Here is a 27,736-nt window from a genome sequence, read left to right as displayed (position 1 = left end):
TATATGTTACTATTAGAACAATGTTTTCAAAATTCAAGACTTTTCTTAAGCACCCCTCTAAAACTGTATTGCCTTTGATACTGAAAGTGATAGATTCCTGTGCAACTCTTGCTGATTTTCAGGCTTGGTAGAGAGCTAGTAAGTCCAACTTTTACTAAAATGTTAATGGGTGACAAGAGCTTATTGTGGCTTCTTTTCCAAAGACCTGTACTTTAACTGGAAAAAATAATGCCTTAGTACAAAACAATTATTCCATTAATAAGGACAGATTTTAGTAAAAAGAGCTTTGTGAGGGAGATGACTCAAATACTCTTTCTGACTCTGCTGCTACCTACAGAAGAGTAGCTACTTTTCCTACCCTTTTGTAGAGCTTGTAAACTTATAACATATCGCTAGGCACTTAAATGTGATGCTAGTCCTGGGCATGAGAGAGATCTCAGGAGGCAGGAACACTTTCCAGGCCAGCAACTCATGCCCATTCCAAACTGCTCAGAAAGCAAAATCAGTAGGACCAGCTCCTAGAGAATAAAAAATCCCAGAGACATCAAGTTAACTTAAAAACAAAACGAAACAAAACCCAACTACAACAAAAAACAACTGTTTAAATCACTGGATAGGATGAAGTTTTTTTTTTTCTTTTTTTTTTTTTTTTTTGATAAGATGAAGTTCTAAACCAGATTGCTCTAAGTCTAGTTTTTGCTTTTCTTGCTATTCAGAGAAATGAGACCAAATTTAGTGAAATAAAGAAATTACATATTTCCTGCTCCTCTGAATGTGGTGTAAGTAAATCTGTGGCTTCTCCATGAAGAGACAGGATGGGAGACAAGATAGAAATGAGCAGCCCGGTTTGGATGATGGTGTCCCAGACCAGGGTGGGGAGCGGAGACAAAAAGCCTCAGGTGGATTTAGGTGCAAATGAGAATATGTACGTGGAAGTCTTTTCAGTGACTGTGATTCTTTGACAAGCTTAACAACTATTAATCAGGCATTTCAAAGTACAGTAAATTTTAACCAGCCTTATAGTATCCTAACATTTTTAATCAGACATTCTTCTATGCTATCACTTTCTCTTTTTTTCTATAAATTTCTCTACCAAGAAAGAAATCCTTTATTTGTCTTTTTTCAAGAGCTATTTACTTTGTAGCAAGTTTAAAATAAAAATTTGACCTCTTCTCATAATAAATTTTTCTAAGAAGTTTCTTTAACAGGTCAAAGACAAGTTCTTTTCCTGAGAAGGCTGCTAGACAAAATAATGATGACAAGAAGTTTTGGTATCTATCTCTACTTGTTTTTATTTAATTTTCATGCGAAAAGTCACTAAAGGAATAGGTCTGGAAATAATCATATATGTTCAAGGTAAATAATTATAGCATTAATCTTCATGGTTTGAACTTTCATAAAAAGTTTGACTGAATAATGTTAGTATTAGTAATATAATAAAATTTAGTATGCCAACATAGATTCTAAGCACTTTACATGAATGACTCATTTAATACTCACAGTAATTCATAAATAAGTTACTATTATTTTCCCCATGTTAAAGATTAGCAAACTGAGGCACAGAGAATTTAAATAACTCACCTAAGGTCCTAAAACTGTTAAGTGGCAGAGTCAGGATTTTCAAATTTATGATGTCTCCAGAGCCCATAATCCTAACCACTGCTATTCTGTTTCCTGAAATTGATTCCCTTAGCAATATTAACTTCTTAGTACTTAGGGACACATGGATTCTAATAAACTGATTCATTTGGTCACTATAGGCACAGCGGTAAATACGCACTTCTAGGGTTTCAGAAATGAGTTCCTGTCCATGGAGATATCATGGATGTTATATTTACTTTGCAGTACCCAGAATATTGTAGTTGTTCATTGAATATTAAAATGGTATTGTTTTATCAGAATGAACATTATTTTAGGTAATGAGAGACTACTAATCCATTTTGAATAAAGCATTTTAAGTATTTATACATTTATACCACAAACACTCCATTTTTATTTTCCTTACACTGTGAAACTCTTTAATCTAAGACCTAATAATAGAGTTTTTGTTTAGTTATAATGAAAAATTAAGACATGTTACTTCAAAGAAAGATCTGAATATACTGGTTTAAAAAAAAATCTCAAAATAGGGTTAATTTAACCATAGCTATTTTCTTTTATTATTATACTTTTTAGTTTGAAAATATTGAACTTCATAATTTCATAACTTATTAAGTCTACTCTGGAAAGAAAATCATGTAAATTCAACTCGCATATAACAGCTAACTTTTATTTTTAAAGTAAAATATGGCCTAATGTGAAATAAAATTGGAACTGGCAGTTTTTGAATCAATATAAGATTATATTTTCAAACTTTTTAAAGACTATCCCTGCTTTATAGCAAATGTTTAAAAATAACTTATTCTAGCATTGTGGAGAAAGCTAAGGTTTTAAAATGTGAATTTTTGAGTTTGATGATGAGATGGAGGATCATAACTTTCTAAATTTTCTAATTTGTGAAAATTATTAAGTTTTAAATTTTAATTCCTGTATAGTTAACATATAGCTTTATATTAGTTTTACATGTACAATATCGTGAGTCAACAATTCTATACATTACTCAGTGTTGGTCATGATAAGTGTGTTCTTTAATCCCCATCACCTATTTAATTTACCCTCCCCTCCTCCCCCATCCACCTCCCCTTTGGTAACCACTAATTTGTTCTCTATAATTGAAGACTCTCTTTCTTGGCTTCTCTCTCTCTCTTTTTCCCTTTGCTTATTTGTTTTGTTTCTTAAATTCCACATATAAGTGAAATGGTATTTGATTTTCTCTGACTGACCTATTTCACTGAGCATTATTCTCTCTAGTTCCATCCATGTTGTCGCCAAATGGCAAGATTTCATTATTTTTTTATGGCTGAATAATATTCCAACACACACACACACACACACACACACACACACACACACACCACATCTTCTTTATCCATTTATCAATCAATGGACACTGGGGTTGCTTCCATAATTTAGCTATTGTAATAAAGCTGCAATAAACACAGGGTTGCATGTTTCCCTTTGAATTTGTGTTTTTGTATTTTTTTGCTAAATATCAAGTAGTGCAATTACTGGGTCAGAGGGTAGTTCTATTTTTAACTTTCTGAGGACCTGCCATACAGTTTTCCACAGTGGCTCCACCAGTTTGCATTCTCACCAATAGTGCATGAAGTTTCCTTTTTCTCCACATTTTCACCAACACTTGTTTCTTGTGGTTTTTATTTTAGCCATTCTGACAGATGTGAGGTGATATCTTAGGATATTTTTGATTTGTATTTTCCTGATGATGAGTTATATTGAGCAGCTTTTCATGTTGGGCATCTGAATGTCTTCTTTGGATAAATGTCTACTATATTTTCTGCCATTTTTAAATTGGATTTGTTTTTTCTCATGTTGAGTTATATAGGTCCTTTATATATGGAATAATAATATTAACATAAAAAATGTAATCAGAAAGTTGAAGAAGTAAAATAAACTGCAAAGCGGTGAGATTTGTTGTCTGTACATGACCCCTTGAAAAGAAGACTGCCTTCCAGGTCAAGAGAAGACCTGGGCCAGAAGGAGGAAGTTAGCTACAGCCTAATTCCTACAATTTATATTAATGTGTCCTAATGAAAAAACTATGTGAGATCACCTGGCATGCTGAAATGTAGATCTGAAAAAAAAGAATATGCCAGAGTGCCTTCAGCATTATCATACCTCCTTTTGATTGGCTAAAGCTTTTGATTGATAAGCTTTCTAGTCTACCTGAGAGGGTGTGGTTTATATAACATACATTTTTATATATATCCTTTTATTCAGCAAGCATTTATTGAATGCCTATATGTGTCAGGCAATGCACTAGGTGATTCTGATACAGTAAAGTAAGTCAGAGTGGAAAAAAAAATAACAACTCTTCTGCCTGGTTTCTAAGAATTTCCATGATTTGGGGGTGCCTGGGTGGCTCAGTGGATTAAAGCTTCTGCCTCTGGCTCAGATCATGATCCCAGGGTCTGGGATCGAGCCCCGCATCGGGCTCTCTGCTCAGCAGGGAGCCAGCTTCCCTTCCTTTCTCTCTGCCTGCCTCTCTGCCTACTTTTGATCTCTGTCAAATAAATAAATAAAATCTTTAAAAAAATGAATTTCCATGACTTGGCTTTCTAATACAACTGTTTTTGATTATGCTCATTTTTACTTGTGGGAGGAAGGCTGGTTTTTCTGTTTGTTGCACACCAAGTTCCTTCTTATATCTGTGGTGCTTCTCCACCCACAAAGACTTCTCTTCCTCTTCTAACTCCCACCTTCTAGCCTTTAAGACTTCTTCATGAAACCTTCCATGGGTAATCTAGCTTCCCTTCTCCCTATCAGTTTTGGTTATTTCTATATTTTGTAACATCCATATGCAAGATTCTGCATTTTGCCTCTGCAACTAAGTTTTCAGAGATTGTGTGTTAAATTTGTGTTCTGATGAAAAGATGACAGTATATAGAGTTAGACTGTTCTGGATCTGCCATGTACAAGCTTTGAAGCCTATTTGCAGTGCGCCCAGCAATTATTAGGTGCTATGTACCCATTAATTCTTTAATTTTCATATTATCTAGCACAATGCTGAAGATATTAATCACAGTGAACTTCTTCACTGAGGAATTCCTTGGTTGCTTTCTGAAAACTGAGATGATGATTCAATACGTCTATGGTATGATCTCTGAAAAGTTAAAAAAAAACAAACCCCTGCTAACATAGCATTATATAACATAAACATACCTGTAACATTGCAAGTGAATAATATAGACCTTGGTTTGCTATTAGTTCAGCATGTGTTCCTTTTTCCACCACCATCCCATCTTTCATAGTCACAATGAGATCTGCATTTCGAATAGTGGAAAGTCGGTGTGCTATGACAATTGTAGTCCGACGTTTGCTTGCCTACAAAGAGTAAGTATAAAAAATAAATAAGAAAATAATATAAATAACAAACTCTGCAATATTCAAGAAAGCCTATTGTAGTATTTTTTAAAAAGATTTATTTATTTGAGAGAGAGAGAGAAAGGGTGCACACACAAGTAAGAGGGAGGGGCAGAGGAAGAAGGAGAGAGAAAATCTCAAGTAGACTCCCCATGGAGTGCAGAGCCTAACATGGGGCTTGATTTCACAACCCTGAGATCAGACTTGAGCCAAAATCAACATCAGATGCTCAACCAGCTCAGCCACCCAGGTGTCCCTGTAGTATTATTTTAAATATCAAGGAAACTTATCTGTGCATATAGAAATTTGGACTTTAATAGATTAGGAAGGCCAATAAAAATTAGAATAAAAAGAAAATCTGAAAGTTAATTAGATTCTAATTTGGTGGACTTGTAAAATGACAGTATCTTGAACTAGACAGGAAATTAAAGATCATTTATTCTGAGCTATGTAATAATTGCCTGGCTATTAGTAACTAAAAGTAATTCAGTAACTTAACTCACTATTTTCTTCATCTCTAAAATGTTAAGTAATCTCTATTACTTAACTAGTTGGGTATGAATTCAAGGTAATACATATTTTTAACTTTTTCACAAATTTCTTACAGATATGGAAAAGTACTCATAAATGCATAGATCAGTGCATTTGACAAAAAAATACATCCAGATGCATAACATCCGTTTTTTAAAAAGGTCATTACCAGGACTCTGAAACTCTCTTTAGGCTCGTTCAATCACTGTCACTGTTTATCCACACCACTAGTGATAGGTAATCACTTTCCTGACTTTAAACCATATAGATTAGTTTTGATTTTCTGTTGTATTTTATGTAAGTGGGACCATGCAATATATACCCCCCTGTATCTATGAATTTTTGTTTAACATTATGTTTTTTTATATTCATCCATTTTGTTGTATTTAGTTGCAGATCATTCATTCTTATTACTGAGCAAAATTCCATTTGTATATACCACAATTTATTTATCCATACTATTGCTGATTGGCATTTGGGAAGTTCCAGGTTTTTTTCTGTTATGAATAGATTCCTATACACGTTTATTGGATGAACATATATGCAGAGAATTCTATAAGTTACATACTAAGGAGAAGAACTGCCCAGTTTTTTTTAGATTCTGCCAAACAGCTTTTTAAAGTGATTGTCCCAATTTATAAACTCCCCAAATGCAGCAGAGTTATGGCTACTCTATTCTCACTAACACTTGGTACTTTTTGTCTTTGGTAGGTGGGTACTATCATATTGTGGCTTTATTTGGATTTCCTTGATGACTGATAAAGTTGAACAACTTTTCGTATGGCTAGTGATGATTTGGATATTCTCTGCTGTGAATTGTCAGGTTTTGCTTGGTTTTCTGTTGGAACTGTCTTATTCTTATTAATTTTCAGGACTTGTTTATATATTCTTTTTTGAGGACTTAGTCACATAATATTACAATGAAAAAATGCTCCACATCATTTGCCATCAGGGAACTACAAATCATAAACACAATGAGATACCACCTTACGCCAGTCAGAATGGCTAAAATTAACAAGACAGGGAACAACAAATATTGGTGAGCATTTGGAGAAAGAAGCACCCTCTTATAAAAACTAATGATGTATTTATTACCTTGGCTAATTGAATTTAAATTAAAAAAATAAGGAAAGTTCCAGTGAAATCATATATATCATTTAGGTTCCAAATGGCAATAGAGAGGTGGTTAACTACCTAAGTTGGGTACTCTACCTGGACTTTAATTTTTAAAATTATTTGGGGAAACAGGATTGGGGATAGAGATACTACAAATCATCAAAACTAGGCTTCTGGGGCACCTGGGTGGCTCAGTGGGTTAAAGCCTCTGCCTTTGGCTTGGGTCATGATCCCAGGATCCTGGAATCGAGCCCTGCGTCATGCTCTCTGCTCAGTGGGGAGCCTGCTTCCCCCTGTCTCCCTCTGCCTGCCTCTCTGCCTACCTGCGATCTCTGTCAAGCAAATAAATAAAATCTTAAAAAAAAAAAACAAAAAACTAGACTTCTGCATTAAGCAGATATTGTTACTAATTTAGGTTTTTGAAATATAGTCATCTGTAAATATACATACACATGTAAAAATATATTTATGTCAAGAGTACATCCATACATATAAACATATTCAATATAGGTGTATACATTCCTGATGTGTCTGTGTATGTGTGTGTTTGTGTGTGTGTGTGTGTGCATGTATGCATGTTTTGTACTCAACCATGCCAACTAAGAATGTTAGAATTTGGGTTAGTAAGGAGGAATGACACCTAAAGCTCAGAAGTGAGGGTAAGTCACTCTATCAGTCAAAAGTTCCTCCTAGTCATGATGGCAGTAGAGACCAGTTTCATGGTATATGAATTATTCAGTTGCTCAAGGCCCCATAGCTTAAAAGGGTCCCACTATTGGTTTAGTGCTCTGCTGTTATCATCTCGTAGTTCTTGGTAATTTTTGATAAAGAGGTCCCACATTTTCATTTCTCACTGGGCTTCACAAACTATGTAGCTGGCCCTGACCACTGATAAAAGTAAAAAGATTTCCAAATAGGTGTACCTTTGCTGGTTTGTGTCAAGCATAGATATTAAGAGTCCTTAAAAAAAGCAGATTAAAAAAAAGGGGAAAAAAGGATAGTTTAACATCTTTCTAAGGTTGGATCTCTCCCTGTCATGACTCAATAACATTATAATAATGAGACTCTGTAATTATTATTCAAAGCATCTAAATGTGCATTATATTTAACCTACATCTCCTATCACACAGACTAGATAATACAGATAGTTGTTTCTACCTCCAGCAGCCCAATTTCATTCTTCTTTTCTAAAAGTATGAGATAATGAGATAATTTCATCAAATTTCCACTGATTTTTTAGATTGAAGGCAGATCATCACACTGCATGAATAGCTAAGGAAGTTTTATGAACTATAGACTAAGAAGACTCACGATACAGGAACAGTCTACTGTTTCAATAACAATTCATACTATAGATACTCTAATATATATAATGATGCATATAACTATTGTATTACATGCTAATTAAGTACAAATAGTAAATAATCTCATATATAGTGTATCATGTTTATAAAGGAAAACCTAATTTTTTCTTTTTTCTCTGGAGAGTTTACTTATTTATTTGACAGAGGGAAAGTCAGAGAGAACAAGCAGGAGGAGGAGCAGCAGAAGGAAAGAGAGAAACCACACTGCCTGATGAGTTGGGAGCCTGATGTGGGGCTCAATCCCAGGATCCTGGGGTCTTGACCTGAGCTGAAGGCAGATGCTTAAATGACTGAGCTACCCAGGCACAGCAGGAAAACCTAACTTTCAATAATTTCTTCATTATTTGTGTTCTCTGGAATCACAAATCCTAGGTTTAAATCTTTTTTCTGTCAATTTCTGGATTTGTGGTGTCAGACTAGATATTTAAACTCCCTGAGTCTTAGTTTCCTCATTTATTAAATGGGGAAATAATGTCACCTATATTTTAGGGTTATTGCGCAGATTAATGTTTTTGGTACCATGTTCTGCACATGGGAAGTTCTTAGGAAATAACTAATTTTTTTTTTTTTTTAGGGAGAGAGATAGAGTACATGCACCTGGGGAGATGGGGGAGTGGGGAGGGAAAGAGAGAATACTAAGCAGGCTCTATGATCAGCATGGAGCCGATGTGGGGCTCAATCTCATGACCCTGAGATCATGGCCCATGCCAAAATCAAGAGTCAGACACTTAACAAACTGAGCCACCGAGGCACCCCATAAATAACTAATTTTAAATTATTAATCAAATATCTTCAAGCTGGAGACTCTCGAGTATTTATTGAGGGCAATTCCAAAGCCCTTGACAGAGAGAGCTAATAAGGGGGGACAAAAAAAGAATTGCAACATAAAGTAGTAAGTATACAACAGAAGCTATATAAAAATATTATAGCACAGACATAATTAACTGTTTAGTTGAATAGAGGAACATTGCCAAATAGATGACTTTTGAGTAAAGTCTTAATACATGGACAAAGGTTTGCCAAGTGGGAAAGAGAGAGGGGGGCAATGATGACAGAGGCTATGACAAGACCAGGCATTTGGGCCTAAGAGAACATGGATTTCTGAAAAAATACTGAGGTTCACATATAGCAGAGGTGTGTGAAGAATGGAAGGTCATGGGCCTAGGAATAGAATATTTGGGACTAATTCATATAAAGCAATGCTAAGTAACATTTCTTCTTTTATTGGAAGTTTCAGAATGGGGAAATTGTTTATATAAATGATATTTGCTCTTTACAAATTACCCAACACTCTGTATCTACATATGGATATAGGACTTTCAAGGTCTTTCTCAACACTTAGATTCTATTTTTTTTTCCCTAGATGCCAATCTTACCATGTTTTTGAGATATAAGACATTGTAAAATGATCAAGGTAAAAATTATTGTATGCTATAATGAATAAATATAGACATGATATTTTGAATTACTTTTGCTAATTTGTTTTTTTACTCAAGACAACTGAATATAAATATGTTAAATATTACATACATATATATGTGTATGTATATAATTTTAATTTCAGGTGACTCACACTAGCTTTATCTTTTTTTAGAAAAAGATTTATTTATTTGAGAGAGAAAGAGCAAGAGAGCACAGAGGGAAAGGGAGAAGCAGACTCCCTGATGAGCAGAGAGCTCAATGTGGGGCTCTATCTCAGAACCCTGAGATCCTGACCTGACTCAAAGGCAGACACTTAACTGCCTGACCCACCAGGCACCCCTGGTTTTGTTATCTTTAATAAAGAAATAGGAAGGCCATAAAATAATCATCCATCAATGAGCTACTAAACAATATTACAGATTAACTATTAACTACTGATGGCAAAAATAATTCTTTTGAAAACATATTTTAAAGAACGTTAGAGTGTAAAATGTTCTATAACATTCCTCTGTTTGGTTTTGCTCACACAGTCCTATGAGCTGTCTGGGAAGATAGGTTTCTGAGAGATAGGAAAATTGGGGCTTAGAGAAATTAATGGGTACCAGTCCATATAGAGGGTAGGTGGCAATGCTACAACATAACTCAGGTCATTTGAATACTCTAAGTCCACAAACTCTGCTGCATCTTTGTGGCATGATGTGTTCCTATTAATGTGACTAAAGCCCTTTGCATTGACTGCTTCCCATTGCAAATTTTCTTTTCCCTGTATCTTGTACCAGCACTAAAGATAGGCCTTCATTTGGCAAGTATATATCTTTGTAACAGTTTTACACATGAACCAAGTATACCCATTTAAACTCCCTCTGTTGAAATGCAGATAATGATGAGAATTACTGATCTTTAAGAGTGATCTTATAATATTGGGCATACATATCAAAAGAGCTATTTTTGATTCTATAACATATACTTCATCTAAACAATATTTATTTATATATTTATTTTTGAAAGATTTTATTTATTTATTTGATAGACAGAGGTCACAAGTAGGCAGAGAGGCAGGCAGAGAGAGAAGGGGGGAAGCAGGCTTCCTGCTGAGCAGAGAGCCCAATGTGGGGCTCCATCCCAGGACCCTGAGATCATGACCTGAGCTGAAGGCAGAGGCTTCACCCACTGAGCCACCCAGGCGCCCTAAACAATATTTATAAATATACCCTCTGACAGTTTATTGTATATGATTTAAAAGATGGGTGGTTTCTAAATTTTATAAAAAATAAAAAAGTGGGGTGCCTGGGTGGCTCAGTGGGTGAAGCCTCTGCCTTCAGCTCAGGTCATGATCTCAGGTCCTGGGATCGAGCCCTGCATTGGGCTCTCTGCTCAGCAGGGAGCCTGCTTCCACCTCCCCAACCCCCCATGTGCCTCTCTGCCTACTTGTGATCTGTATCTGTTAAATAAATAAATAAAATCTTTTAAAAAGTTAAAAAAAAAGTGAGTATTTGGAAAAGGATAATACCAAAGCAGTGCCTCAAAAAATGGAGTAAGTGGTATAAAAAAAAAAAAGACAGACTTCTGTTTTCATCCCAAGATGGACTATCAAGAATAAAATTTTAAAAATAAATAAAAATTTATTCCAATGGCTAACATTAAAATGCCTGGTTATCCCAAGTGTTGGCAAGTATGTGGACTAGCTGTAATTCTTATATATTACAGGAATATAAAAGGAAAATAGTTTGGTAGTTCATTTAAAATTTAAACATACTCCTACCATAAGGTCCATTTAAATCCTTGATATTTAAATCCTAGATTTAAATCCTGTCCATTTAAATCCTAGATATTTACCCAAGAGAAATAAAAGTGCATGTCCACAGAAGACTTACAAATGAATGTTCAGAGTAACTTTATATGTAATATCCAAAAACTGCAAACAAACTGAATAACTTCAATGGGCATCAATACCAATCATCTCAAACAGTGGTACATCCATATAATGCAATACTATTCACCAATAAAGAGGAACTCTTGATACCTTTCACAGTATCAACAGGTCTGAAAACAACTATGCTGAGTGCAAGAAGTCAGGCAGGACAGAATTCATAATGTATGATTCTGTTTACACAAAGTTCTACAAAATACATGGTAATCTATACTGGTAGTAAACAAATTAGTAGTTGATAAGAGTGGGGCAGGGCGGGGAGAGGGAAGGTTGAATGGAGTGTTTACAAAAGGCATGTAAAAATTTGGAGGAGTGATTTTTTCTCTATGTTGATTGTGGTGGTTTCATAGGTATACATGTAAGCCCAAACTTTTCTTTTCTTTTCTTTTTTTTTAAAGATTTTATTTATTTATTTGACAGAGAGAAATCACAAGTAGGCAGAGAGGCAGGCAGAGAGAGAGGAGGAAGCAGGCTCCCTGCTGAGCAGAAAGCCCGATGTGGGGCTTGAACCCAGGACCTGGGATCATGACCTGAGCTGAAGGCAGCAGCTTAACCCACTGAGCCACCCAGGCGCCCCAGCCCAAACTTTTCTAATCGTATACTTTCATATGTGCAGTTTAAGTCAGTTAAATCTCAAAAAAATCTGTTAAACAATGTCGAACAAAAGAAGCATCTGTATTTATAGCACCCAAGTTGCCATTCTTGAAGTTCTCTAAGAATTCTGAATGGGATTGAGGCACTTTGATGAACATAATGCAAATGTAATGATAAAGTGGGTTGAGGAGCAACTGACTGTATTGTAGGTAGGAAGATTTATTTTTCTTAATTGCTGCATGGTCTGATAATGTACACATAATTATGTTGTTAATTGGCACTTACAAGCATATGTGAATTTCTCTAGGTTATATTTATGAGTAACATAGTCCTCAGAAAAGAGGTCAAAACACTAAAATGTTTAGTGCTTCCTTTATTTTTCAAATTGCCAAATATATAGACATTTTATTAAACTAACAAGTGAAAGATAATTGGGAAGAGAGTTTTTATTGTTTGCTTTTTGTTTTCCTCAGTTTCCTATTTACTTGTATGTGGTAATTCTAAGGCTTGCTATACAGAATCATCCTAGTGAATGGTACAATAAAATTGGTAAAATGTTATTTTTTTGCTTTGTTTTTATTTTTCCTAATTATCTATCTATCTATAAAATATTTTATTTGTTCACTTGACAGAGAGAGACAGAGATAGCGAGAGAGGGAACACAAGCAGGACAAGTGGGGGAGGGAGAAGCAGCCTCCCAGGACCCTGGGATCATGACCCAAGTTGAAGGCAGATGCGCAATGACTGAGCAACCCAGGCGCCCCTGCTTTAGTTTTTTTTAAAATAAACTTTATTTTAGAATAGTTTTAGATTTAGGGAAAATGTGCAAAGACTTCAGTATTCCTATATCCTGTACACAGTATCTCCCAGTGTCTACATCTGACATTTCTTTTTTTTTTTTTTTTTAAGATTTTATTTATTTGACAGAGAGAGAGAGATCAGAAGTAGGCAGAGAGTCAGGCAGAGAGAGAGGGGGAAGCAGGCTCTCTGCTCAGCAGGGATGCTGAGGCAGATGCGGGGCTAGATCCCAGGACCCTGAGATCATGACCTGACCCGAAGGCAGCAGCTTAATCCACTGAGCCACCCAGTGCCCCTACATCTGACATTTCTATGATGCATTTGTTAAAACAAATGAACCAGTATCAATACGTTAAATTCCATACGTTATTCAGATTTCCTTAATTTTTACTTATTATTCTTTTTCTGCTCCCAGATCCCCTTCTCAATACACTACATTTAACCATCTTCTCTCCTCAGGCTCCTCTTTGCTGGGACAATTTCTCAGATATTCCTTATTTTTTATGAACTTGATAGTTTTGAGGAATACCAGTCAGATACTCTGTAGAATGTCCCTCAGTCTGGATTTGTCTGATGTGCCTAGTTTTTTTAGAGATAAGACATTCAGCCTATAGTAATCCCACTTTTCTCATTCAAACTTCAATTTTAACTGTATGCTGGGTCTTGAGACCCGGAGACTGGCCTCCAGAACCCTAAAGGGCAATGAACATAGAATGGTGTTGTTGAGTAGGCATGCATTAGGACTACTAGTACAAAGGTGAAAATACTCAGACACCCAGGCTCCTGGCTCATATCTCTCTCATTTATTCAATTACATTCCCTCAAGGTGACAAATGTTTTCTTTTAGAGAGGGAGAAGCAGGCTCCGTGCTAAGCAGACAGCCCGATGTGGGGCTTGATCCCAGGACCCTGAAACCATGACCTGAGCTGAAGGCAGAGGCTTAACCCACTGAGCCACCCAGGCGCCCCTAAATGTTATTTTATAAAAGCAACCAGATCTCAAACCTTAAAGATGAGGGTGTAAGATGTTACAAATTAGCTAAATGATTTTACAATACTATTAAATACTTCTCAAAGCAAATTAATATGTATGAAATTTACTTAAAATATATAAAAGGGCACATATAACAAGATACTCTAAGGAGAATGTAGGGAAAAGGAAGTTGTAAAATCAATTAGGAGACTGCAATTAGAAAAGATTTGAGAATCATATGCAGTCTTATGACATAGTCAGAATTACAAAGTTTCCTGATGCAGGTTGTATTTTCTAGACCTTCTTTTCTTCATGGGAGGCTCACTTCACAGGTATTTTTGTACACCTTACTTCTAATATTTCTTCACTTCTCAGCCATTACATATGGAACAAGTTTACTTATTTTGTAAAAGTTAATGCTGTTGTCTGACATCTGAAAACTGACAGTAAGGGATGACATTTCTGCAGTTGTGCCTTAGTGAGCACTGATGTTCCTGCAGACCGGAATGGACTGCATTTACCCATCTGTACCATCTTTACTCTGCCAGGCTCATGGTCCAAACTCTAAATATTTTATTACAGTTTAATCTATTATAGCATGAATTAGTGTCTGAGTCTTTCAAACCACAAAAAATGTTTAATACTTTAAAAGGTAAAAAACTAGGGGTCCCTGGCTGGTCCCCCAGTCAGTAGAGCATTTGACTCTTGATCTTGGGGTTGTAAATCTGAGTCCCACATTGGAAATAGAGGTTATTTTTAAAAAATTACAAATAAAAAGGGAAAAAGCTATGCTTTGAAAAACTCATAACATGGGCTTCCAATTATCTTACACAGTTAAGGTACTATGAAGTGCACTATAAAAATACAGCTCCACTACCTCATCATAAATGGAACCGAAAACTGATGTATTAGCAATAGGAGACAACACTAATTGTTTCAGACTTAAAACATGGGAGAAATTTTGGAAATCAAGACTTTGTAGAAAACTGATCAAAGAAATTTGAGCTGATGCTTTGGTTTTGTTGTTGTTGTTTTTTAACAAGAAGTATTATAAAAATAAGGGAGGTAGTAGAATCCATTCCACTGATTTTTTCAGATGTCTCAGAGAAGATATGGTAGATTTTCAATATGTCTTTGTTGCTATTAGTTCTTCCAGAGAGTACCAAGTTGAAAGAACTTCCTAGTATCTTCTCCCCTCCTTCATAGTTTAAACAAAGTTAAAAGCCAGACAATTAGGTATTTGACCAAAAAAAGGTCAACAGGAAGGTAGGTCTCTACTTGACACTTTGCTGGCATTTTTTTAGATTACCTTGTAATTCCATGCACAACAATAAATCACCAGGTAATTAACTTGCACTTTGAAATAGAGGCTGTTTTAAAACATCCCTCATGGAAATACTAGGGCAGAGATAAGGGCCTGAGGAGGCTAGCTAGGTTTTCACCAGTGGTGGTCATGTGCCTTGAATAAAGGTTAGCAAGAGGAAAAGAAAGAACAATGTAAAACTGTGAGCATTTGAGAGGGTCTGAATTTGACTGGTGGGTCAATTAACAGGGGTAATACACTCTCTGTTAAAGCCTGTAAACTCAAGAGTTCTCATGTCCCACGGCAAGCAAGGGGTGGGAAACCTATGGAAGGCAAGTTCCCACTGACTGCATCCTAGCAGGTTGGCTCAGGTGGACTTGGGGCTCACTGATGACATATACTTCGTGATGTAATACAGTCTTGTGGTCTTCAAATTCTTTTTTTTTTAAGCTACAAAATCCTTTTATTAAGTAAAAGCACATGTGGAAGCTTAACGGATTTAAATTAACCATACAAACTAATAGTTAGTTGCCATTTGAATTTTTGGAGTGGTGGCGCACAGCCCTCCCTGCTCAACCACCCTCTCTACTTCCCTCCACTCCTCAAAAGGCTCCTGAAGGGGCGCCTGGGTGACTCAAGTAAGTTAGGCATCTGGCTTTGGCTCAGGTTGTCATCTCAGGGTCCTGGGATTGAACCCCATGTTGGGCTCCCTGCTCAGTAGAGAGTCTGCTTCTCCCTCTGCCCTTCCCCTGCTTGTGCACACTCTCTCTCTCTTAATTAATAAATAAAATCTTTAAAAAAAAAAAAGAGGCTCCTGGAAAATGCTAGTACCTAATACTCCAAGAACAGTCCAAAAAACCTCTCGTTACTGTTTTACAAATTTCTTCCCTTTGAGCTACTGAATTTTAATTGAACATCTGCTATAAAAAGGTCTTTATGGCAGTTTTAAGGAAACACAGCATTTTTGGTGTCTTAACTACCTTATGATGTTGAAAGTCAATTGGCTTGCCATTCTTCTGAGTCAACACTGGTTCCATAGCTGAACAATGTAGAATTACTGCCCGAAAATGCTTTCTCTTTTGTAAAACAGAGTGGCAAATAGCAAAATATCATATTTAATAAGTGATTCACCTCCTACTCAAACCTCTTGTTTTCAGCTTGTAGGGATCTACTCATGTGAGAATATATATATATACACACACACACACTAAGGTTAAGACTCTATATAGAGTAAAACACATTCAAAATCTAAACTCTTTGATGAGATGAGGCCACATGTACTACTTAATTAGGAATATGGAACAGTACTCTATAGTACAATGTTTTCTTTTTATAACCTGAAATATCTCCATTCTCTCTTCTAAATAAGTTAACAAAGAAGTTAATAATTGATAATAATAAAATTATTCATAGCCATTTAATACCTTTCTCCTTCATTTAACTTTATTAAGCAAATATCTGTGGAGAAATTACAACAAAAAATTAATGATAAAGCAGATGGTGGGCAAGAAGAGAAAATGCTACAATAATTAGCTCATCTTTCTTCCAGGAGGGAATAATATCTTATCTAGCCCAGAATACTGATGAACAAATAATATATTAGAAATATATTATTATATAACATAGATTATATATTAGAGATATATTATATAATATAGATATATTATGTAGATTATATAAGAGATATATTAGAGATATCTTATTTGGTAGCAATTAGAAAAATTAATATCTTATATAGAAGGTTTTCTTATTTATGGGGGAGGATGAGGCTTAGGAATAATTAAAATTTACAGAAATTACCAAGATAGTTACTTGTATCATGGAAAAATATTTTGCTATATTTTTAAGGCTTTTTATTATATTGTTTTTAAGACTCTGAAATATCCTGCTGAGTAATAATGATTTAAAACCATTTGTAAAAGAAAAACCCATGAGCTATATACACAATAGGATCCAAATAAGCAGCTTAAGGGGACAAAAGTGAGTCTATTATAAGCTGACATGGGAGCCTCAATTTGGGTATGGTTTGTTTCTTTCCCAAGGAGGCAATGTGGTTTCAGAAAAAGCCTAGTGTTTTCTTTTCCTGTTTTTTTTTTTTTTTTTTTTTTTAACTCCGGTAAAATATAAATAACATGAAATTTACCGTTCTAACTATTTTTAAGGGTTGGGTCCTCCTGGATCAGAGAGGTCAATTCCTTCTGTATCATTATCCTTTTATATTCAGGCTTAGATTGCTATTCTTTTTCTTTTTCTAGTGGTAAAATACATATAAAATTTTAACCCGTTTCAACCGTTTTAAAGTGTATAATTTAGTGGAATTAAGTACATTCATATTGTTGAGCAACCATCACCACTATCTAACTCCAGAACTCTTCATCCCAGGGTGGAACTCTATACCTCTTTAAACAATAACTTCCCATTCCCCCTCTCCCTTAGACCCCGATAACCTCCATTTTACTTTCTGTCTATGAACATGACTATTCTAAGTTTCTAATATAAATGCAATCACATAATATTTGTCCTTTTGCATCTGTTTTTTAGTTAGAATAGTATCTTTTAGGTTCATCCATGCTGCAGCATGTGTCAGAATTTCCTTCCCTTTTAAGACTGAGAACTATTCCATTGTATATACCTATATTTTGTTTATCCATTCATCTGTCAATGAGCACTTAGGTTGTTTCTACCTTTTGGCTATTGTGAATGATGCTGCTGTGAATACTAGTATATAAATATCTGTTTGAATTCCTTTTTTTAATTTTGTTGGGTATATACCCAGAGGTGGAATTGCTGGATCATATGGTAATTCTATCTTTAATAAGGGGCTAGTTTTGAAGGGTCATCTGGATTAAGATTTAGTTTAAGTTCCTAGCAGATGTATAATCTTGAGGCAAGTGGCTACGTGAATGAGTTAAAGAAACATGTCTGGGTCCACATTTTGGCTTCATTGTTGCCTACCTGTTATTCAACCTCTCTGTGCTTCAGTGTGCAAATCTGTAAGATAGGAAAATAAGTGTTCATATCTCATTGGGTTCTTATAAGGATTAGCTACTATCACCCATTTGTTCCTTTACTATACCTAAAATAATGACTCATGAATGGCCTCAGGGCACCTCTAAACCCTTCAATATATACTATATGTAAATCTTGGTGTACAAGTGCATTTGTAGATTTTTCTGGGAGTTACCTTGATTTATTTTTCCCTTTCTTAGTCAGACTCAATGGGGACCTGAGCTATCAAAGAGGAAGAAGCACTATCCTAAAATAAATCAGTGGTCTATAATTTAACACCAAGCCTAACAAATGTGAGCTTGATTAGGCAGGCTTATAAAGTGTTTCATGATGCTTTTAGAATGAGATAGTCTCTATGCTACCTTCATTCTTCTGGCTAAATTCTAACCAAGGAAATCCCCTTGCAGAAATTCCCTTTCTGTTCTCAACTATTATGAAGTTGCTACAAATGGTTAAAGAAAGAAAGAAAGAAAGAGAGGAAGAAAGAAATGAATAAATCCCTAATTCTACATATAAAAAGCAAATATATTTAATTGAAAAAATGCACCAACTGTGTAATAATTAACCTATTTTTAACTTTGGATAACCACTTCTTTGGGCTTAATTTAATAAAGTAGCCCACAGCTTAATGCAATATATCAATTTTCTTACTGTTCAGTTCTCCAAGTAATATAAATATGTTAAGGGGCCTCTGAGGAAGATCAGCAGAATGCATCACAGTGAGAAAGAACAGTAATGATAAAGAAAGCCCATGAGGGCGGCAACAAAGCAGCTCTGTCTCTTCAAAGAATAAAACTGTAATGGAAACCCTTCCCTCATAATTAGCAAAGAGTCTTTTTAAAGGTTCTCCATTGATGTGGTGTAGCTGACCCTCCCTTAGTAATAATTATCCCTAGATTTGCATACCACTTTTAACATTTCAAAGAGCTTTCACAGGCTTTATCCCAAAGTCAGTGTGGGCTTCCTCTGCTTCCCCAGGGGCCTACAGGTTTTTACTGCCATCCCTCCTCTACTGGGACTGAATGGCAGCCTGTTGCATCGGCACGCTGGGTCCAAACCAGTAGCAGAGTGGAAGCACATAGCCTGTAGCATAAATCTTTATTCACTGACTCCAGGTTCCCTTCATGAACAAGATAAGTGAAGCAAAACTACTGTGCAACAAGCCTAACTTAAGAAATCCAGAAAATAGGACTTCAGGCTTTGAAACTATTCTGTATCACACTCATACACTTAACAAATGCTTAAGGACTAAGGACGGGGCATCATTTTAGTGCTGGCGATACTGCAGTTAACCAATCAAAGCCTTTGTCACCACTGACTTTACATTCCAGTGGAGAACAGAAAACAAAATAAACAAATACACATGCAGTTTGTTAGCTGATAAGTAGTGCTATGGCACTTTAAAGAGCAGCCAGTGGGGATGCCTGGGTGGCTCAGTTGTTTAAGCAGCTGCCTTCGGCTCAGGTCATGATCCCGGCGTCCTGGGATCGAGTCCCACATCGGGCTCCTTGCTTGGCAGGGAGCCTGCTTCTCCCTCTGCCTCTGCCTGCCACTCTGTCTGCCTGTGCTCACTCTCGCTTCTCTCTCTATGACAAATAAATAAATAAAATCTTTAAAAAAAAAAAAAAGAGCAGCCAATGTTCGGGATGTGAGGTTCCAGAAGGAGTTTGGAGACTGACTCCACAGAAACTTGTAGCTTATTATAAGGAATTTGGTTTTTACTCAGAGTCAAGAGTGAGTTAAGAAGCCACAGGAGGATTTGAAACAGAACATGACATGTTCAGATTTACATTTTAGTAGCATCACCTGAATGCTGTGTTAAAAACAGATTCATGGGGGGCACCTGGGTGGCTCAGTGGGTTAAGCCTCTGCCTTTGGCTCAGGTCATGATCCCAGGGTCCTGGGATCGAGCCCCACGTCGGGCTCTCTGCGCAGCGGAGAACCTGCTTCCTCCTCTCTCTCTCTCTCTCTCTGCCTGCCTCTCTGCCTACTTGTGATCTCTGTCTGTCAAATAAATAAATAAATAAATCTTAGAAACAAACAAACAAACAAAAACCAGATTGCATGGGCATGAGTGGGGGCAAGAAGTTAGCTACTGCAATAATCTAAGTGAGGACAAGAGTGATAGATGCCTGATGCTCTTTTAGTCTAAATGCACCATCTGCTGCAGGAAACCACTGATTTGATTAATTTCTTTCTTTTTCTTTTTCTTTCTTTCTTTCTTTTAGATTTATTTGTTCTTATTTGAGAGAGAGAGCATACGCAGATGGGGTGGGGAAGGGCACAGGGAGAGCAAGAGAGAGAATCTTAAGCAGACTCTCCCTGGGTGGGGAGCCAATGTGGGGCTTGATCTCACACCTTGAGATCATGACCTGAACTGCCTGCTTTTAGATCAGTGACTACTTTAGACTGCTTTAGATAAGATAACTAATCACTACAGATTAGTTTTACTGTTCTAGAACTTGATGTAAGTGGAAAGCAATGAGGGTAAAGGGGAGGCTGGGTTGGGAGGAACAAGTGAAGGCTCGGTGTAGAGAGAGGTGGATACAGCATTCACCAACAAGAAGGGATACATTTTGTTGTTTCCTCTTTATTTGGTTAGTAGCTTACAAGATATTCTGAGCTGTAAAAATCTGCTGCCTATTGTAGTTTAGGCCATATTATGCAGCAGGTGTGAGAGTTCTTAGATGAGCAGAAATGAGATCTGCTGCAAGCCCTCCCTTGTTAGGTAGGGACCTCTCCAAAGGTTTGATTCCACAACTGTGCTCTGTGTGGTATGTATAGAGGACTTTCATGGCACTGGAGCTCTTGTTACCTTTACGATATTTTATTTCTTCTCTTTGCTATGAGTCATTTTCCAATCAACTGAGGCATATATAATTACTCAGTTTATTGTGCTACTTGTCACCCCATTTGTTACCATTTACTTCCATCCCACAAGACCGGCAAAACCTACTTAAAGAAGTTTCACACTTATACATCTCCACAATGTCAATAATCCCCTCATGTTTAAAAACTGAAAAACAATAGTAAATGAATTTTTAAAAACTTAAATTCCCTCATAATTCTGCCATACAATTGGTATTTTTATACATGTTGTCTTCATTTTTGTGCACAAGGACACCTATTGTATATAACTGTATCATGGTTTACATTTTATGTTGCTCTCTTATTATGATATAGATTTCACTTTAACCAGTAGTAAAAAAAATCTTTTATTAGTTTATAATGTTACCAAGCAACTATCATTTTAGAAGTTTGAGCAAGTTCTGATTGCCTGAAGTGATTAACACATTGGATGAAAAGGCAATGGGCACTTAACCTCTAAAAAATGGCTGGAGACTATTATGATATGTTTTTAAAAATCTTATATATCTGTTAACTGTATCTCAATAAAATGAAAGCAAATCTTATATAAGTTAAAAGATGGTTATGTTAAGTATAATAAATTTTTGTACATTCACGCCCTAAGGAACTAAGCATCACCACTGAACACAATTTGAGTGCAACACACAAGCAACACACGGCACTCTTATTTTGGAATGGAAACAAGGGTAAAAACTTACACAGTCTGACTTGCAAGTAATAATAGTAACTAATAGATTATTCAATAAGCAGTGGGGACTCTGGTGGCCAGTATCCATTTCTGGTTGCACAAAGTTAATACTTAAAAAGAAAAAGCCTGTAATCTTCTTAGGCAGAAAAACACATTTTCAAACAAGCTCAAAGTAATATGTGTCATTAAGCCTTCTGAAGGGTCTGAAGGCCATGATTTTAAAAAGGGGTTGGAGACACCTGGGCAGCTCAGTCAGTTAAGAGTTTACTCTTAATTTCAGCTTGGGTCATGATCTCAGGGTCTTGAGATTGAGCCCTGTGTTGGGCTCCTTACTCAACAGGGAGTCTGCCTGAGATTCTCTCTCTCCCTCTCCTGCTGCCTGTCCCCCTGCTCACTCTTTCTCTCTCAAGTAAATAAATAAATCTTAAAAAAAAAAAAAAGTAAAAGTAGGGTTGCCCATTGAAAGAAGTATTCAATGGTTTTTCATATGGCAGTGATATGAAAAATTATTCCCCCAAATTACTCTCCCAAATGCAATGCAATTTGGTAAAGGACCATCCCTGCATTGTGGTCCTGAAGTATGTCAGCAGTTAGCAGTGAGCAGGAGGTTAGTGTGCGGTTAGAGGGTCCAGGGCTTTTAGAGGAGGATGGTTTAAGGGCAGGAAAACCAGACTCTATGCTTCTCCACAAGAGGTGAAATTAAGTTAAGAACTCTTTGGGGTTGTGGTAAAAGAGGACACACACACAAAAAAGAGGAAAAGTGGTCACAGAAGAGAACCCACAGGTGTGTAAAAAAGAGACTAAGAGTTGATGTGGTTATAGCTGTGATGGTGGTAGTGGTGTGGGATCATTATGGGGAGGTGTAAAGTGCAGAGCTATTGGAAAAGAGGCATAGATGGGATGACTGCTTGGATATCAGCCTCTTGTATGTTTTTAGCAGCAGCTATGGCATCTTCTTCTCTCGTCCAAATCACTTCCATCATGTAGAAGTTTTTACAAGGGTGAACACTCTGCATCAGTATCTTAACGACGGCTCTCAACTCAAGAAATAATCTACTGCAGAGACATACTTTCTTGTGTTGAACCAGGACTATGGATATAAGAAATGATCTGCTCACTTACCTTCTCCAGTGCAGCTTGAACAACTGATTCACTTTCTGCATCAAGGGCAGATGTAGCCTCATCTAAGATCAGGATCTTTGGGTTTCGAACTAAAGCTCGAGCAATAGCGATTCTCTGTTTCTGTCCTCCACTCATTTGTGCTCCTTTTTCTCCTACCAAGGTATTAAATTTCTATTTGAAAAATCAGAAAAAGCACAAAACAAAAGACAGCATGATCAAGTCATTTGAGCAGGAAATGACAATCACATATTATTACATATTATGTTTTAATATCAGCTTAATCACTACTTCAGCCTGGCTGCTTTTGACCTTTGATCTGTTCTTTGTAAATACAAACAACTATTTGAAAAAAAGAGTCTAATAAAGAGAGGACCTAAGAAAAATTTGGCTAGTACTCAAATAAATGAGAACGGGACACCTGGAGGTTAAGTTTAAGTCTGCCTTTGGCTCAGGTCATGATCCCAGGGTCAAGGATCCCAGAATGGAGTTCCACATTGGGCTCCCTGCTCAGCGGGGAGCCTGCTTCTCTCTCTTTCCCTCTGCCTGCAGCTCTCCCTGCTTGAGCTCTCTCTCTCTGACAAATAAATAAATAAAATCTAAAAAAAAAAAAAAAAAGGAAATGAGAATGTATGATCATGAAGGATTTTTAGGTGGATTAATAATAATTTGAACCAATTTTCAAAGTTTTTAAAGACAGTTTTAGAATGCACTGATATCTTTAAAAGAACCATAGTAATACAACTACATTCTTAACTATTTTTTAAAAAGATTTTATTTAGTTATTTGACAGAGAGAGAGAAATATCACAAGTAGGAAAATAGGCAGGTAGAGGGCTAGGGGGAAGCAGGCTCCCCACTGAGCAGAGAGCCCGATGCAGGACCCTGAGATCATGACCCGAGCTGAAGATAGAGGCTTAACCCACTGAGCCACCCAGGCACCCCTACATTCTTAACTATTATTTGAAAGGTTTACTAACAACTTAATATATTACCTACAATTTCCTTCCTGGATATTCTGGGTCGTGAAAGAAAGTATGGGAAGATTAATGCAAAATCAAACTTCTCAAAATATTTTTCCATCCTGGAACACTTTTTAGGCCTTCTTTTGCTTATTTTGTTTTTTTATTTTTTGGGATATAAGTGGAGATAATTTCTAGAACTAACGGAACATAGTAATATTGTACTGGATTATGTCCATGACCCACAGCTCATTTCTTCAAGGTTATAAATTTAAATAGTCTCTAAAACTTTGATTATTTTAGAGTCTGGTCTTCACATAAAAAAAAAAACCCACCATAAACCTTATTGAGGAATAATTTATACATAATAAAATGCACACATATTAAGGATATGGTTCTATGAGATTTGACAAATGATTATAGCCATGTTATCACCACCCCAGTAAAGATACAGAATATTTCCATCACCCTAGAAGGTTCCCTCATTAATCTTTCCAGTCCACATCCACACACTGATTTTTATCACTATAAATTAATTTCACTAGTTCTAGAACTTCTAATGGATAGAATCATACAGTGCATGCCTTCTTTTGATTTATTTTTTAAGAACAATTTTAGGTTCAAAGTACAATTGAAAAGATGGTATAGAGATTTCCCATATACCTTTTACACACACATGCAATGTCCCCCATTCCACAGGATATCCCCCCATCCAACATCCTCCACAAAAGTGGTACATTTGTTATAACTGATGAACCTACGCAGACATATCATAATCACCCAAATCCATAGATTACATTAGGATTCACTCTTGGTGGTATACATTTTATGAGTTTGGACAAATGCATAATGACATGTATCTGAGTGTTATAGTATCATACAGAGTGTTTTCACTACCCTAAAAACCTGTATTCTGACTATTCTTCTCCACCTCAAACTCTGACAACTGCTCATCTTTTTTACTGTTTCCATAGTGTTGCCTTTTCAGGAACATCATATAATTGAAATCATACAGTATGTAGGTTTTTCAGACTGGTTTCTTCCACTTACACATTTAGGATTTTTCCATGACTTGACTGGTCATTCTTTTTTTTTTTTTTTAAGATTTCATTTATTTATTTGACAGACAGAGATCACAAGTAGGCAGAGAGGCAGGCAGAGAGAGAGAAGCAGGCCCCCTGCCGAGCACAGAGCCCGATGCGATGTGGGGCTTGATCCCAGGACCCTGAGACCATGACCTGAGCCGAAGGCAGAGACCTTAACCCACTGAGCCACCCAGCGCCCCGACTGGTCATTCTTTTTAGCACTGAATAACATCCTATTGTCCAGACATATCACTGTTTATTTATCCATTCACCTACTGAAAGACATCTGGGTTGCTTCTAAGCTTTGGGGATACAAATAAAGGTGCCGTAAACATCTGTGTGTAGGTTTTTGTGTGAACCTAAGTTTTCAACTCCTTTGGGTAATACCAAGGAGCATGATTAATAGATAATATGATAAGACTATGTTTAGTTTTATAAGAAACCAACAAACTGTCTTTCCGAATCTCCATACCATTTTATATTCCCACCAGCAATGAATGAAAGTTTTTGTTGCTCCACATCCTTGTCAGCATATGGTGTTGTCAGTGTTTTGGATTTTGGCTATTCTAAAAGGCATGTAGTTGTATCTCACTGTTTTATTTTGCATTTCCCTGATGATATTTGATGTGGAACATTTTTCACACACTTATTTGCCATCAGCATATCTCTTTTGGTGAAGTGTCTGTAAAGACGTTTGTCAATTTTTAAATCAAGTTGGTTTCTTGTTGAATTTTAAGATTTTTTTATATATTTTTGAATAACAGTCCTTTATTGGATACGTGTTTTGCAAATGCTTTCACCCAGTCTGTGGCTTATCTTCTCATGCTTTTGTCTTCTGCAGAACAGAAGTTTTAATTTTAATGAAGTTCAGCTTATCAAAGTCTTCTTTCATGGTTTGTGTTTTTGATGTTGATTCTAAAAAATCTTCCCATACCCAAGTCATCTTGGTTTCCTCCTCTGTTATCTCTAGAAGTTCTATGATTTTTGCATTTCATATTTAGATCTATGATTTATTTTGAGCTAATTTTTGTGAAAGGTATAAGGTCTGTGTCTAGATTTTTTTTACATGTGGATTTCCAGTTGTTCCATTTGTTCATTGAAATGAGCAATAACACATTATATGTGCTCTGTTGTATTGCTGTTGCTCTTTTGTCATATGCTAGTTGATTATATTTATGTGAGTCTGTTTCTAAACTCTGTACTCTGTTCCATTGATCTATTTGCTTAGTCTTTCACCAATACCACACTGTCTTGATTACTGTAACTTTATAGTAAGTTCTAAAGTTAGTGTTGTCCTTTAACTTTGTTCTTTAATATTGTGTTGTTTGTTGTGGGTCTTTTATCTCTCCATATCGATGTTAGAATTGGTCTGTTGATATCCACAAAATAACTTGCTAAGATTTTGATTGGAATTGCACCGAATCAATAGATCAAATTGGGAAGAACTGACATCTAGACAACATTGAGTCTTTCTCTCCACAAACATGGAATATCGCTCTATTTAAAAAATTCTTTGATTTCATTCATCAGTCATGTGGTTTTCTTTATATAGTTCTTATACATACTTTTTAAGATTTATACCTAAGTAATTCATTGTTTTGGATGCTAATATATATAGTGTTGTGCTTTTAATGTCATATTCCACTTGTTCATTGTTGATATATAGGAAAATGACTGACATTTGTGTTTTAACCTTGTATCCTGCAGCCATGCTATAATTGCAGTGTGTGCTTTTTCAGTCTGTCTTACCTAGCATAATATTTCTGAGATTCATCCATAATGTGTGGATCAGCAGTTCACTCCTATTTATTTCTGAGTAGTGCTTCCACAAAATGTGAATCTATCTTGGGTTACCAAATTCAACAGAAACAAAAACAAAAAATGATGGAGCTCAGTTAATTTTGATTTTCAGTTAACAGTGAATACCTCTTGTTTTTTTTTTAAAGATTATTTATTTATTTATTTGACAGAGAGAGAAAGAGAGAGAGAGAGAGAGCACGCACAAGTAAGCAGAGGGAGAGGGAGAAGCAGGCTCCCCAGTGAGCAAGGAGCCCGATGCGGGACTTGATCCCAGGACCCTGGGACCATGATCTGAGCCGAAGGTAGTCACTTAACCAACTTAGCCACCCAGGCGCCCAACAGTGAATACTTCTTTAGCATAAGTATATCTCATACACTATTTAGGATATACTTATGCTAAAATTATTCATTGCTTATCTGAAATTCAAAATGTACTGAAAATCTTGTATTTCATCTAACAATCATATATCAATCACAATTTGCTTATCTATTCAACTGCTGATGAACATTTGAAATGTTTCCAACTTTTGAATAGTATGATAAAGCTGCTACAAACATTTATGTACATAATGTTCTTGTGGTCATATTTTCATTTCTTTTGGAAAAATATGTGGGGATTGAATGCTGAATCATAAGTATATGTTTAACATTATAATAAAGTGGCAAATTTCTTTCTAAAATAACTGTACCAATTCACTTTATTCAGAATGAATAAGAGACTTAATTGCTTTACAGCCTCATCAAAAGTTATGACTGTCATTCTTTTTAGTTTTGGCCATTCTAGCAAGTGTGGAATGGTATCTCACTGTGGTTTTACTTTGAATTTCCCTGCTGACTAATAATGTTGAATATTTTTTTTCTGTATATTGTCTATTTCTTTTTGTGGGTGTTTGAAATATCTGTTCGAGTTTGTACATTTGTTTTATTATTGTGTTGTAAGAGTTCTATCTATATCCTGGGTGTGTATCCTTTGTCAGATCTATGTATTGTGAATATTTTCTTTCACTCTCTCTTATCTTTTTACTTTCTAAATAGTGTATTTTAAAAGGTTTTATTTTTTTTTATTTTTATTTATTTATTTATTTTTTTAAAGATTTTATTCATTTCATTTGACAGACAGAGATCACAAGTAGGCAGAGAGGCAGGCAGAGAGTGAGAGGAGGAAGCAGGCTCCCTGCTGAGCAGAGAGCCCGATG

The 27,736-nt window shown here is 36.0% G+C and overlaps 1 protein-coding gene across 1 annotated transcript in view; it reads right to left on the bottom strand.

The window, feature by feature from the left end:
- ABCB5 (ATP binding cassette subfamily B member 5) overlaps positions 1–27,736 on the bottom strand; it is a 116,101-nt gene that overhangs the window by 53,429 nt on the left and 34,936 nt on the right. Inside the window, 2 exon segments of the mRNA XM_047694740.1 lie at positions 4,780–4,941; positions 22,698–22,868. Of these exon segments, the coding sequence (XP_047550696.1) occupies positions 4,780–4,941; positions 22,698–22,868 (333 nt within the window).

Source organism: Lutra lutra, chromosome 11, assembly GCF_902655055.1.
Source record: "Lutra lutra chromosome 11, mLutLut1.2, whole genome shotgun sequence".
NCBI lineage: Eukaryota > Metazoa > Chordata > Mammalia > Carnivora > Mustelidae > Lutra > Lutra lutra.
The sequence above is the reverse complement of the archived record's forward strand: the minus strand, read 5'-3'. Positions and strand labels throughout refer to the sequence as shown.